The 15721-nt window shown below is 41.2% G+C and overlaps 1 protein-coding gene across 1 annotated transcript; it reads right to left on the bottom strand.

Annotated features, from left to right (window-relative positions):
* Positions 1-915: 915 nt before the first annotated feature.
* Positions 916-13953, bottom strand: LOC115191902 (cytochrome P450 4V2). Its single transcript, XM_029749903.1, has 11 exons — positions 13689-13953; positions 6906-7018; positions 6082-6167; positions 5475-5665; positions 5238-5307; positions 4791-4917; positions 4353-4526; positions 4161-4263; positions 2212-2346; positions 1733-1912; positions 916-1362 (listed from the first exon to the last, which is right to left on the bottom strand). Exons 1-11 carry the CDS (start codon positions 13936-13938, stop codon positions 1193-1195), a joined length of 1599 nt encoding a protein of 532 aa, XP_029605763.1. The 5' UTR covers positions 13939-13953; the 3' UTR covers positions 916-1192.
* Positions 13954-15721: the final 1768 nt, after the last annotated feature.

Raw genomic sequence — 15721 nt, 5'->3', positions numbered from 1 at the left:
TTTTCTGGTATTAGAAGACATTAACAAAACGAAAAAATTATTATGTAAATTACATGGAATTGCATTTCTTTTTTTCTCCAGAACCTGATTTTTTTTTTTTGTGGAAATCCTAAAAAACCCTCTGCTCAACTGTATGCCACTATGCAAATGTGATTATAGATGCATTTTATAATGCGATTATAGGGAATTTCAACTCAAAACATTCTTCCCAAGGCTATGCTTGTCTACCCAGACACATTCATGTTTGCAAGAAAAAGTTTCTGATTGTAAATAAAAACCGATTTTGTACGATATCAGGCCTGTTCGTTACCATGCTCCTTCCCTGACTTTATCTTCGAGGACCTGACACTATCATATAAAAAATGGCATAGTTCAGCTATGTTATAATTCAAACCCCCAACCTAACAAATAAATGCACAAATAAGAAAACTCTTATTAAAATAAACCATCCAAAGAGCTTGAAAAACAAGTGAAACAGCTTTGATGTTGATGAAAATGTTGGCATGTTAAAGTAGCAACACATTTTCAAGGTAACACATGCCTTATAAATGAAAGTTGAGGTAAAGTGTTATCAGATAGGGTAGGTATTCTTGGTGGTATAATTATGTGTTAATATGGTCTGTACCTCAGAAGCAGTGGAGGCTGGTGGGAGGAGCTATAGGAGGAAGGGCTCGTTGTAATGGCTGGAGTAGATTAAATGGAACGGTATCAAACACAAAACCATGGAAACCACCTTTGACTCTGTTCCATGTATTCCATTCCAGCCATTACAATGAGCCCGTCCTCCTATAGCTCCTCCCACCAGCCACCATCAATAAAATAAAAATACCTATCTGAAGTCAATGTTGGGAAAATAAATGTTCCCCTAGTTTCCCCCTCGTATTTTTCACTTGGAAACTCAAACAATTTTGGATATCAGAAACCTGTTTATGACGATTACAAGAACTTTCTGCGAGTTTTGCAGTCTCGAGTTTTAGATTTTCCTGTAATACAGAGAGAACACAAATGCAATGTAAGCCTATGGGGATAAGGGCTAAGGGTTTTATTCGGCCCTGTTTAAATACTTTAAGAATGTTTCCTTCCTTCCTGCCTGGATAGTTGAAACCTACAGTATTGCGCTATAACTATTTACTTATACCTATCAATGAGTGTTAGATCAGTTTTAAAGTATTCAAACAGTTCCCTAGATTATCTAGTGCTGCTGCTTCCTCTTCTCAAGTTTGATCCAGATGCCTTTCTCGGGGCGAAGAATGAGCTCCCCTAGTGGACGGAGGTCCTCGCGCTTCTGACACGCCTCCACGTTGAAGTAGCGCAAGATGGACGCCAGGATCACCTTCTCCTCCATCACGGCAAATCGCTGACCTGGAGGTAGGGATGTAACCAAAGCATGTGAGGATGACATCCTCATCGGACACACTTTTAATCGTAAATTTTGTTTTCACCATTTCAAATGCCTTATTGTCTTCAACCTTAATCTGTAACCATGATTAAAGTAGCGAGAGCATATGAGGGTGACAACCTCATTGGACACACGTTTAGAGGCCCACTGTAGTAAAAAGTCTACGTTCCAAGCTGATAAAAGATAGCCTGAGATTGATAAATACGAGTGATATTCTACAACAACGTGACAAATCTTATGTCGTTGATCTCAAATGGAATGATGTTGACTTACAAATGTTCAAAAAATGTTTGTACTTTAAGAGCTATTCAGTTGAATGTTTCCTGTTCTCACCGATGCAATTGCGGAGTCCAGCAGAGAAGGGGATGAAGGCATAAGGATGTCTCCCAACGCAGTTTTCCGGCATGAAGCGTTCCGGGCGGAACTCTTCAGGCTGGGGGAAGTGGCGCGGGTCGCGGTGAAGGGAGTAGGGCATGATGATGGCATTGGCACCTTTGGGAACCTTGAAACCATCTACAGGTGCAACAATGTGAAACAAGTTAGGTTATTAGGTCCACAAATTGTACATGTGAATAAATTAACTAATTAACACAACCACAAAAAAATATTAAACAAGATGACTGGAATGGAACGGCGCTGGATAAACCACGGTTGTGGGTTCATCTTCCATATGGCACAGGCCACCCATTGTGAATATGTACATTAATTAAAAGTAGTGTATAGCTAATCCTGTACATTTAAATCAGTTAGAAAATGAATGACAGACTGAAATAAACATTAATGGTTAAGAATGCGTTATTCATGTCACTCACTGATGTGGCAGTCTTCACAGATGCTGCGGGCGAAGAACGGGACGGAGGGGAACAGGCGCAGGGACTCTTTGATGACACACTCCAGGTAGCGCAGCTTCTTCAGATCCTCTGTGTTTATTGGCCGGTCGGACACACCTGAGCACGGGGGTACAAGAATGCATGTTACATCCCATGATATATGTTCTGTGGTGATGGGGCAATCGGACATAGCTATGAATAGGGGGACAAAAATGTATGTTACACCGTATTATGAATGTTCTGTGGTGATGGGGAAATCGGACACAGCTACGAATGGAGGTACAGGAATGGATGTTATGTTCTTCTGTCATCGATCATGGTAACTACACCGAACCTGCATCTACTGTCAAAGAGATACTCGTCATGGTAATATTTGAATGCTTGTTTGAATGCCAGGTCTGCCATGGCAGGAATGGAAGACATTCCAAAAACTCGTCACAAATCAGGCTATTACTGTATACAACAGCCAATTTTGATAAGTCACAGAACCTAATTCAGTTCATTAAATCATTTTGCTTTGGTGAGACTTTCCACACTTTCCCACTGTGCTTGAACTCACTTTGACCTGTGAGAGAAGGATTTGAACGAGAGTCAACGCGGATAAGAACCAAAAGTGATGTCATGTGATAAGAGAAGCGAGTATAGTGACGGGAGACTACGGGATTAGAATTACCAAGTACTTCCTGCCGAGCCCATGGTCTAGTGGTAATGCGTCCAGCTTCTCTAAATACTTTTCCAAGACCAGGGTTCAATCCCAGCGTCTTCTCCTTCTGACTGTCTCTTCCACTTACCAGTCACCATTGTCTAAATCAAGTGCAATAAAATACTTTGACCCTCTACTACACAGGTGTCAAAGTCATTCCACGGAGGGCCGAGTGGCAGTGGGTTTTCCCTTGTACTTGATTGATGAGGAACTCCTCATACTGTACCTGGCTGTTTATGGCTTAACTGAAAGGAAAAACCCAAAAACCTGCAGAAACTAGGCCCTCCGTGGAATGCGTTTGACTCTACTGCATGCATTAGGATAGAACCATGCAATAAAATGTTGGATTTGTTTTTTTTTACTTGAAATGTCCACAAATAGGCAAATGTAAAATATTATTTAGGAGTGTTTTTTTAAGTGTCATTTGAGGATTTTTTGCCACATGGCAACACTGTGCAACAAATGTAAAAATATATATTTTTAAATTTGTACTGTAAAAAAACTATTGATAACATACAACAAAAACATTTCATATATAAATGAGGTGTTTGAATTATAATTTGATTGTTTTTACTCCTTCACAATATCATATTGATTTTCTTCTTGTAAAAATAATTTACTCTGGCCATATTTATTTTTAAGAAAATAAGATTATTATAATGTTATTCAAATTTAACAGAATTGTTTTATATGCCCATATATAGAAAATATGTTATCTTTACAAAAATAAGTTCAAATCAAATTAGTCATGTCAATATTACCCAAAAAATACAGAAAATTATGATTTCACTTTGTTTTGCTTGACCCCTCACCTGAATTGCAGTTCCCCTATCGCACAGTGTTGCAGTTTGCCAACAAATGCATTTGGTTCATTTCCCAATAACAAAATCTAGGGAAATTGGATTTAATGTTTAATATCACCTCTTAACTAACATGAGATTGAGTTTACATTTTTAATTGCAGTGGAAATGTAAAAATGATTGTTTTATGAGAACAAAGTGAATGGCATGTATGTGTCTGGGAAAGGAAGCCCCATGTTGGTGCATGTCATGTGACTACGAAAGCACATAATTGGCTATTCTACACCAACCCTCTTCTGTAAAAAGCAATGGTGTTGCATTTTTTCATTCAGGGAAGCAAGGGGTGAAGAGAAATTATATGTTGTCAAATGGCAACAGCAGGCAGTAAAGGGTTGAAAAAATAAAGGGTTAAAAAGAGGGGGGATTACCGAACACCTCCTGAAGCTCTTGTTGAACCTTCCTCTGAACCTCTGGATGGGAGCCCAGCAGGTGAATGGCCCAATTCATGGCTGCGGCTGTAGTGTCATGACCCTGCAAGACGGGGGCAATAAAAATAACACCAATGATAAATCTGGAACACATTCTACATGGAGCGTGTGATAGTGGTTTTGACCTCTAACCCTGAACATGAAGGTGTCCACTTCCTCCTGGATGTCCTGGTGGGTGAGCTTGTTGCCTTCCTCGTCCGTGGTCTTCAGCAGCATGTCCAGGAAGGCCCGCCTCTTCCTCATTCCCTGGTCCGATTCGCTGTCCGACTCGATGTAGGCGATGTATTCCGCCCTCTCGTAGATGACCTGGGGTGTTTTCAGTGAAAACATTTGACATGTTTCTGAACATTGCAGATAGACATATAATGAATAGAGCTGACAGGATTTCTTATTCCATCGCACAGACAATCATTTATGGTCTACACAATACATTTCTATCTGAACATTCTGTAATGGTCATCCTTCTGAACAGGCCCTTGGCTGGATGGATGTGGTCTGATGGATGACAGCTTATTTCCCTGGGTGCAGCTAGATAGTCGAAAGCCCCTTTTAGGTTAACTGATGACTCACATTGGAGGTGAAGGAGTGGAGGACCTTGAGGCTCCTGTTGTGCTCCCAGCCCTCGCCAAAGTAGTTGTAAAACAAGTCAGGCCAGAACCACGGCATTCTCTGTCGCCGTGTGATGATGTCACTCATCCTGGGGACAGTAGGAGGGATGCAAGGTAGAGAAAATTATATTCATTTGATGCAATTTGATTCCACTCTATTACATTTCCTGCAATTAATATTATCCCCAAACGTCTGTTTATTTGTAGCACTTACAGAGTATAACATGTGTGGTACAAGGTGGCTACTACTTGCAACCAACTACCAACAGTGCAGACAGAAGGAGAGAGAGAGAAAGAGACAGAGAGAGATGCAGGGACAGTGAGCAATGGTTGGCCGTCAATACCCTCTACTTCCAAACAAAACCGGGCATGACAACATCTGTCTGTTGCATTCAATACGAGGACTCACTTGTACACACATCGGACATACTCTGAGTCATAGTTACTCTGAGCGTAGATTTTCTTCCCCATTGCAGTCTCTGAAAGGAAAATCATATGCAGAGATATTTATTGCAAGATTGGTAGCAATTTGGATATATCTTTTTAGTTGATTTGAAATGGCCACAAGAATGGGAAATCTTTTTAACCCACTGAGCCTTTGGACCCACTAGAAACACCCCACATCCAGACCCAGACCCGGACCCACCACAGATGATGTCGAGGGCACAGAGGGTGACGTGGTTGAAGCAGTTGAAGGGGCCCTTGCCTGCCTCCTTGTCCAGCTTCTCCACCAGCACCTCGGCCTGCTCGTTCATCACCTCCAGGAACTCCGTCAGGATGGAGAAGTGGAAGGTGGGGGTGAGCAACTTCCGCCGCCGCCGCCACTTGTCCCCCGTGCTGGGGAGAGGGTGGTGGGGAGCGAGGGAAGGGGGGAGAAATAGAGGAAGAGAGAGACAGAGGGGTGAGGGGGACAGAGAGAGAAAGAGAGGGAGGGTGACAAAGAAAGAGTGAGACAGACAGACAAATAAAGGGAGGGGAAGCGGAGAGAGGGAGATGCAGAACAAGTGACACAGAGCGAGACCATGTGAGAGATAGACAAACGATGGAGTTCAGAAAATATGGAGGGAATGTGTTGATTGGAAAGTATTGACGTTTCTCAGAATGTATTGTTCTTTGTCATAAAAAAAAGGAAGTGTTTTCCCAAGAATTGTCAAAGGCTTATCTATCTTGAGTTATAATACAGATTTTCTGTTGCCTCAAATGCATATATAAGTTTGATCTTTCTCAAATGAGATCTGTTTTGAAACACCCACCTGGTTAGTAGACCAGTGCCGAGCCAAGGGTGTAAGAACTTGTAAGCATAGGCCTTGTCCATATGAACAGGGTTGTTAAGAACCGTCTGCAGAATCGAATAGAATCAAATAGAATCAAATAGACAATCAAACAGACAATAGAATAGAATATAGTTGATTTATTTCTCTGAGGGAACGTTGGTCATTGGCATGGCATCATCAACAGACAGTTAACAGCAAATACATAAAAACTTAAAACCCCAATTGCATAAAAATAATTGTTAAAGTTCATTATTTTTGCTTTAGTAAATTATGTTTTTATGGAAAATTCAACTCTTCCTCTAGTATAGCCACACTATTGTTATTTATTGCTGATCAGTAATTATTTGTTGTTCTTCTCTCTTACTTTTTTGGGGGGTATTTTCTTAAAACTGCATTGTTGGTTAAGGGCTTGTAAGTAAGCATTTCATTGGAAGGTCTACACCTGTTGTATTCGGCGCACGTGACAAATACGTTGATTTGATTTAGTATTCAATACAGTCTATGTTTGCATTGGCACGCTTAAACCCAAAACAGCAGGCCAGAATGGGTTTTGATATTTGATAGCAGTAACAATATATTGGTTGTCAGGCTACCTGTATGTGGTGTAATTACTACCTTATTTATGGAGAGTGGATTTCCATCTCCGGAGTGAAACGATGTAGTGTTCAGTAGGCCGAAATGTTGAGGTTTCAAAACAAGTGTGACACCAACTTGTATGTTTCACCATATTTAAACACTTTGCAAAACATACAGGTGTTATGAATCAAGTTGATTCAAGTCAATTCTTTGATTAATAAGCCTACCTCAATGGTTTCTGCATGGAACAGCACGAGGAAGGGTACTGGTCCGATCCAAATCTTCAACAGTGGGGAGTCCCTGAACTGCTCTGTGTAGCCAATGACTTGACGGAAGAAATCTGAAACCAAAGAAAGAGAACTCTGAAGTCATTCACTAGTTCAAGCTTCTGACTATCTGAGGTAGACAGTAGATACATACAGTTGAAGTCAGAAGTTTACATACACTTAGGTTGGAGTCATTAAAAATCGTTTTTCAACCACTCCACAAATTTCTTGTTAACAAACTATAGTTTTGGCAAGTCAGTTAGGACATCTACTTTGTGCATGACACAAGTCATTTTTCCAACAATTGTTTACAGACAGAATATTTGACTTATAATTCACTGTATCACAATTCCAGTGGGTCAGAAGTTTACATACACTAAGTTGACTGTGTCTTTAAACAGCTTGGAAAATTCCAGAAAATGATGTCATGGCTTTAGAAGATTCTGATAGGCAAATTGACATAATTTGAGTCAATTGGAGGTGTACCTGTGGATGTATTTCAAAGCCTACCTTCAAACTCAGTGCCTCTTTGCTTGAAATCATGGGAAAATCAAAAGAAATCAGCCAAGATCTCAGAAAAAAATGGTAGACCTCCACAAGTCTGGTTCATCATTGGGAGAAATTTCCAAACGCCTGAAGGTACCACGTTCATCTGTACAAACAATAGTACGCAAGTGTAAACACCATGGGACCACGCAGCCGTCATACCGATCAGGAAGGAGACGCAATCTGTCTCCTAGAAATGAATGTACTTTGGTGCGAAGTGCAAATCAATCCCAGAACAACAGCAAAGGACATTGTGAAGATGCTGGAGGAAACAGGTACAAAAGTATCTACAGTGAGGGAAAAAAGTATTTGATCCCCTGCTGATTTTGTACATTTGCCCACTTACAAAGAAATGATCAGTCTATAATTTTAATGGTAGGTTTATTTGAACAGTGAGAGACAGAATAACAACAAAAAAATCCAGAAAAACACGTCAAAAATGTTATAAATTGATTTGCATTTTAATGAGGGAAATAAGTATTTGACCACTCTGCAAAACATGACTTAGTACTTGGTGGCAAAACCCTTGTTGGCAATCACAGAGGTCAGACGTTTCTTGTAGTTGGCCACCAGGTTTGCACACATCTCAGGAGGGATTTTGTCCCACTCCTCTTTGCAGATCTTCTCCAAGTCATTAAGGTTTTGAGGCTGATGTTTGGCAACTCGAGCCTTCAGCTCCCTCCACAGATTTTCTATAGGATTAAGGTCTGGAGACTGGCTAGGCCACTCCAGGACCTTAATGTGCTTCTTCTTGAGCCACTCCTTTGTTGCCTTGGCCGTGTGTTTTGGGTCATTGTCATGCTGGAATACCCATCCACGACCCATTTTCAATGCCCTGGCTGAGGGAAGGAGGTTCTCACCCAAGATTTGACGGTACACGGCCCCGTCCATCGTCCCTTTGATGCGGTGAAGTTGTCCTGTCCCCTGAGCAGAAAAACACCCCCAAAGCATAATGTTTCCACCTCCATGTTTGACGGTGGGGGTGGTGTTCTTGGGGTCATAGGCAGCCTTCCTCCTCCTCCAAACACGGCGAGTTGAGTTGATGCCAAAGAGCTCCATTTTGGTCTCATCTGACCACAACGCTTTCACCCAGTTGTCCTCTGAATCATTCAGATGTTCATTGGCAAACTTCAGACGGGCATGTATATGTGCTTTCTTGAGCAGGGGGACCTTACGGGCGCTGCAGGATTTCAGTCCTTCACGGCGTAGTGTCTTACCAATTGTTTTCTTGGTGACTATGGTCCCAGCTGCCTTGAGATCATTGACAAGATCCTCCCGTGTAGTTCTGGGCTGATTCCTCACCGTTCTCATGATCATTGCAACTCCCCGAGGTGAGATCTTGCATGGAGCCCCAGGCCGGGGGAGATTGACAGTTCTTTTGTGTTTTTTCCATTTGAGAATAATCGCACCAACTGTTGTCACCTTCTCACCAAGCTGCTTGGCGATGATCTTGTAGCCCATTCCAGCCTTGTGTAGGTCTACAATCTTATCCCTGACATCCTTGGAGAGCTCTTTGGTCTTGGCAATGGTGGAGAGTTTGGAATCTGATTGATTGATTGCTTCTGTGGACAGGTGTCTTTTATACAGGTAACAAGCTGAGATTAGGAGCACTCCCTTTAAGAGTGTGCTCCTAATCTCAGCTCGTTACCTGTATAAAAGACACCCGGGAGCCAGAAATCTTTCTGATTGAGAGGGGGTCAAATACTTATTTCCCTCATTAAAATGCAAATCAATTTATACAATTTTTGACATTAATTTTTCTGGATTATTTTGTTGTTATTCTGTCTCTCACTGTTCAAATAAACCTACCATTAAAATTATAGACTGATCATTTCTTTGTCAGTGGGCAAACGTACAAAATCAGCAGGGGATCAAATACTTTTTTCCCTCACTGTATATCCACAGTAAAACGAGTCCAATATCGACATAACCTGAAAGGCCTCTCAGCAAGGAAGAAGCCACTGCTCCCAAACCGCCATAAAAAAGCCAGATTATGGTTTGCAACTGCACATGGGGACAAAGATCATACATTTTGGAGAAATGTCCTCAGGTCTGATGAAACTCCAAATGGACAATGACCCCAAGCATACTTCCAAAGTTGTGGCAAAATGGCTTAAGGACAACAAAGTCAAGGTATTGGAGTGGCCATCACAAAGCCCTGACCTCAATCCTATAGAAAATATGTGGGCAGAACTGAAAAAATGTGTGCGAGCAAGGAGGCCTACAAACCTGACTCAGTTACACCAGCTCTGTCAGGAGGAATGGGCCAAAATTCACCCAACCTATTGTGGGAAGCTTGTGGAAGGCTACCCGAAATGTTTGACCCAAGTTAAACAATTTAACTTCTCTAGGGTAGGGGGCAGTATTTTCACGGCCGGATGAAAAACGTACCCAAATTAAACGGCCTACTACTCGGGCCCAGGAGATTTGGATAGAAAACACTCTGAAGTTTCTAAAACTGTTTGAATTGTGTCTGTGAGTATAACAGAATTCATATGGCAGGCAAAAACCTGAGAAAAATCTAACCAGGAAGTGGGAAGTCTGGGGCTTGTAGTCCTTTCAAGTCATTGCCTATCAAACACACAGTGACTTAGGGTTCATTTTGCACTTCCTAAGGCTTCCACTAGATGTCAACAGTCTTTAGAAAGTTGTTTGAGGCATCTATGATGAACAGAGAGCGAACAGAGGAAGTTGGAAGTTGTTGACTCAGGAAAGCAAATTAGTTCATTGGCGCGCATTCACGTGAGAGTTAGCTGTGTTCCAAAACGTTTTTCAAGACACTGGAATCGTCCGGTTGGAATATTATTGAAGTTCTAAGTTAAAAAGGCCCTAAAGATTGATGCTATACAACGTTTGACATATTTGAACGAACGTAAATATAACTTTTTTTGACTTTTTGTCGTGAAATTTTCTGCGCGCTTCCTACACTTGGAGTAGCTTACTGAACGCGGAAGCAACAAGGAGTTATTTGGACATAAATTATGGACTTTATCGAACAAAACAACATTTATTGTGGACCTGGGATTCCTGGAAGTGCCATCTGATGAAGATCATCAAAGGTAAGTGAATATTTCTAATGCTATTTATGATTTTAGATGACTCCAAAATGGCGGGTATCTGTATTGCCTAGTGTATTTTTCTGAGCGCAGTACTCAGATTATTGCAAAGTGTGCTTTCCCCGTGAAGCTTTTTTGAAATCTGTCACAGCGGTTGCATAAAGGAGATGTTCATCAATAATTCTTTGAATAACAGTTTAATATTTTATCAACGTTTAGGATGAGTATTTTTGTAAATTGTTGTGCTGATTCACCGGCAGTATTGGAGGCTAAATATTTTCTGAACATCACGCGCTAATGTAAAAGGCTGTTTTTGGATATAAATATGAACTTGATCGAACAAAAAATGCATGTATTGTGTAACATGATGTCCTAGGAGTGTCATCTGATGAAGATCGTCAAAGGTTAGTGCATAATTTTAGCTGAATTTCTGGTATTTGTGACGCCTGTCCTTGCTAGGAAAATGGCTGTGTGGTTTTTCTTGTGTTGGAACTGTCCTAACATAATCTAACTTTATGCATTCGCCGTAAAGCCTTTTTGAAATCGGACAACGTGGTTACATTAAGGAGACGTGTATCTTTAAAATGGTGTGTTTGAGAACTTTGAATTGTGACATTTTGTGGTTTTGAATTTGGCGCTCTGATTTTTCACTGGCTGTTGAATAGTGTGAACCGTGGGTGGGACGCTGCCCAAGAAAGGCAATGCTACCAAATACTAATTGGGTGTATGTAAACTTCTGACCCACTGGGAATGTGATGAAAGAAATAAAAGTTGAAATAAATAATTCTCTCTACTATTATTCTGACATTTCACATTTTAAAATAAAGTGGTGATCCTAACTGACCTAAGACAGGGATTTTTTACCTGGATTAAATGTCAGGAATTGTGAAAAACTGAGTTTAAATGTATTTGGCTATGGTGTATGTAAACTTCCGACTTCAACTGTATGTCGGTAGATTGGGAGAGCAATGAATAACTGAATGATTGAGTGAGTGTTCGAAGCTCCCCTCCCTAAACTACTGTCCTCTCCTCTCTCTTCCCTTCTCCTCGCTCCTCTCTTCTCACGTCTCCTCTCCTCGCTCAATTCCGGCATTGAACTGCAGTGCGATCTCTATGAGGGGGTATGTGCCTTCAATCTCCTATATGGACTTCATCTCCCTCCATTTATACAGGTAACTGCTGAGTAGCTGGTAGGTGACGTAGGTCAGCATTGCAAAGAAGAGGCTCATCCCCAGCAGCTCCAAATTGCAAGCCCCCAAAACGATCACCATCTCTGGGTAGTACGGGGCCTAAACATCCTCCAATTGGATGTCTGAGACCTGCTGGCTTCACCTAATGTCAGGTGGACTTTAATCCTGACCTGTTCCCCAGATTTCCCTGTCATTCCGCCTGCTAGTTATGATTAATGATTAACTAATAGCGAGGGGGGATGAGGTAAACATGGATGTTTATTAAGGGATACTATTTTTGTCATGCACACGCATACACACAAACACTTAAATATGCAAACAAACACACACATACTGACATATTGAATACATTTGTGATGTTTCACTTGGAAAGAATCATTTTAGATGTTGCTTACAATGCTGCCCTGCACATTTATAATTCTCTAGAATCTAGATCGATGCTTCCTCTTTATGAAGTTATAGAAGAAGAAAAAAACATAGCTTTAATAGTAGCTTTTTAATTGTAGCTTTTCAAACCATAGCTTTAATAGTTGGTCGGCCATTCCTTGCCCGTAAAGTTGGGCCCTCTAATGTATTTCACAGTCACAAGGTCTAATGCCCCGTATACATCTCATTATTCCATACTTCATTTTCACGCAATCTCGTCCTGCTACTGGACGGAGAGCATAGGGTTTCACAACGCAAGACAAGATGGAGGATAGTCTCTCGTCAGAGATCGCATTTATTTTGGGAGATTGCAAAATATGACCTTTTCATTCAAGACAGGATAAACATATTGTTTCAGTTGATAATAAAACATGTTTTGTCAAGTTACTTTTTCTCAACTTGTTTCTCTAACTTCTAGCAAGTCACGCTAGCTTACAGATTAGCTAGCTAGCTAAAAGCAAGGCTAGGTTGACGATACTGTATCTAGCAACCTCCACCTAATAATTATCAAAAACAAACGTTAGTACCATCACAATAAACTTAAATGAGAGGCCACAGTCATGTAATATAATTGGTTAACAGCCACTGTGTATTATTTAACGTTACTATTAAAATAGTTTTCACTTATAGGAATGGGTAATTGTTTACAAGTTGCTAGCTATCCCATAAAGCCATCACCGAAAACCACATATTTTCATCTTCTTCTGTGGTTTGGTAATTTCCTGTTCTATTGACAGACTCTGGCTGCGCTAAAGATGACACAAAGTTGGAGAAAAAAATAATCATATGCGGAATCCGTTTCGCAACAGAGCCTTCAACGCAAGGGGGCGCTGAGATAGCACAATGTTGCTGCTGTGATACCACTCCATGGCGGACGGTCCCCATTGAAATGAATGACATCGGGCGCAACGCAATGGACTGCTCAGATATAATGTGAATGAGGCTTACAAGCCTCGTGCACACCAGTTGTGTCAAACTGTATGTGTTCCGGCAGAAGTCCATTCATTCCAATGGGAGGCAAATTCGCACAGTTGCGACTCATCTGCCAGACTAGGATGCAGTGCCTGTCACTGCAGTGCAGTGTTGTATGCATTGGAGTTTTTCAAACTTGTGCATTGCTTTGCCGTGCGGTATCAGGAACGGAAGTAGATAAACCACAGAAGTTGCTAATGTGTAGCGTGATCATTGTTGTGATGCGCCGCATGGATTGTGAAGACTGTCACATTTATACATGTCTCAGTACAGCAACAATGCAGACAATATATTGGGTTAATAACTAGTCTCATTTCTAGGACAGATTAACATGATTCACCGTTCAAATGGGATATTTGATTCACAAATCATTTGAATCAATGGATTTATTTTCTCTCATTTGTTAACAAATACTTCTTAAAGTTATTATGGAAAGGCTGGCATCATTTATGTCATCATGGTTAGAACCCAAATGTTAAACTAATAAAAGCAACCCCTCTTCAAAATACCCTTCTCGTCTCCTTTTTTCCCCCTCATAACCTCTCCTCTCTCACCTCCGGCGTTGGATTTGAACTGCAATGCGTTCCCTATGAGGGGGTATGTGCCTTCAATCTCTGGTATGGGCTTCATCTCCCTCCATTTATACAGATAACTGCTGAGTAGCTGGTAGGTGGCGTAGGTCAGAATTGAAATGAAGAGGCTCACCCCCAGCAGCCCCAACGTGTAAGCCCCCAAAACTATCGCCATCTCTGGGTAGTACGTGGCCTCCGAATGAGTGTCTGAGACCTGCTGGCTACACCTCATATCAGGTGGACTTTAATCCTGACCTGTTCCCCACTTTTCCCTGATATCCCGGCCTCTAGTTATGAATGATTAACCAGTAGAGAGGGGGTAAGAGGTAAACCTGGATGTTGATCAAGGGATAGTATTTTGTACTGTCATGCACGCACATGGGGTACACAGGACAAAAAAAGTATGAAAATGTCTGCACTCGCTATTTATTGTAAGTCGTTCTGCTAAAGGACTAAAATGTAAAATACAAATGTAAACATGCACACAGACACAGACAGGTATAGACACACGTGCACACACACATTTGTTTCATGCGCACACACACACACTCAGATGATAACTCCCTATCATAACACAGCAACGTTTTATTCACAGCCAGTTATAAACCAAAACATGGTTAAAACTATAATTTTTATATCATGGATGGTCAGTCCTTGAATTCATAGCTATGTCTATAAAGTTGAGTGGTTACATTTTCCAGCCCAATCAGCTTTTTACCAAAACAGTGGCAGCTTGATCGCTTTGTTGTTGTATGAACTGCAGATTGCATCTTTCCAGTGGGGGGCCCTCCAAAATATTTAACAGTCACACCAGGTCTGAAGAAGTTGCTGTGCAACGAATCTCCATACAGCAACAATACAGACAATATATTGTGTTAATGAGAACAGCCTCATTTCTAGGACATTTGGGACAAACAGATTAACGTGATTCACCGTTCAAATTGGATATTGTATTCACATATCTTTTGAATCAACTGATTTATTTTCTTCCTTTAATGCTACAAAGTATTTCCTAAATATTTTATGGATGGCATAATTTAAGTCTTTATGGTTAGAAGTTCCCAATGCTAAATTGATATAAAAAAATATACACCTAACCTCTCGCATTACCTTTAAATGACAGAGCACTGCCCAGTAACGGGTAGGTTTGACTTATCCCTGGTACTGGCTTCATCTGGATCCATCTGTGCAGAGAGCTGTTGAGGAACTGCCAGGTGAAGACGCCGGTCAATATGGTCACGAGTAAGACCAAAAAGATCGAACCAATCAGCACCGATATCCACAGTCATCTTGGTTAGTTAGGTGGTGGTCCAATATTGACTCATAAATGTACATTTGCTTCAGGGTCTCATTCTTTCACAATAGCAAACAAAAGGTTCTGTGTAATTATGGAAAGATGTCCAATCACTGACCATGTAATGCTCCTTGGTCAGAATTGGGTAGGCTACCCCTACGAGTACCCCTGAAGTGATCCAGGCTACTTATACAGTCAACTTGTTTAGGATGCAGGCCCCCTTGGCAAGCCACAGTGAGATGCCCTTAAAAAAGGGCTGTTACTTTTGTAGCGAATGAAGGGGGAAGAGCTATGATTGAAGCTTGAAAATGTATAAATCGGGAAAAGGGGCCCACTTGCAATCCCCAAAACAAATAGGGTGGGTGTTGGACTTCCAATGAAAGCCTTGGATACTTTGGAATCCAAGGAGGGATGGGGTTTGGGCTTGATCTAGCAGCCCGGTAGCGTAAGCGTCATTTGGGCCTCTAAGGTCTTAAGGTCCAGACCTCTTGGAAGTACTTTATGATATCACACAAGGGAACATTACATTCTTAGGATGTATTTTTATCAATAGTACATTTCCATACTCTATACCACGCCAACTCAACTCTGGACCTGGAAGCCAGTTCCACTGGATTTTATTCATTGTTCCCTTCTAATCAGAGACTGATTTAGACCTGGGACACCAGGTGTGCACAATGAATTATCATGTAGAACAGAATACCATCAGACTCCGGATCTC

The sequence above is a fragment of the Salmo trutta genome, chromosome 4 (assembly GCF_901001165.1).
Source record: "Salmo trutta chromosome 4, fSalTru1.1, whole genome shotgun sequence".
NCBI classification, from domain to species: domain Eukaryota; kingdom Metazoa; phylum Chordata; class Actinopteri; order Salmoniformes; family Salmonidae; genus Salmo; species Salmo trutta.
Note: the sequence above shows the minus strand (reverse complement) of the source record. Positions and strands in the feature narration are given on the sequence as shown.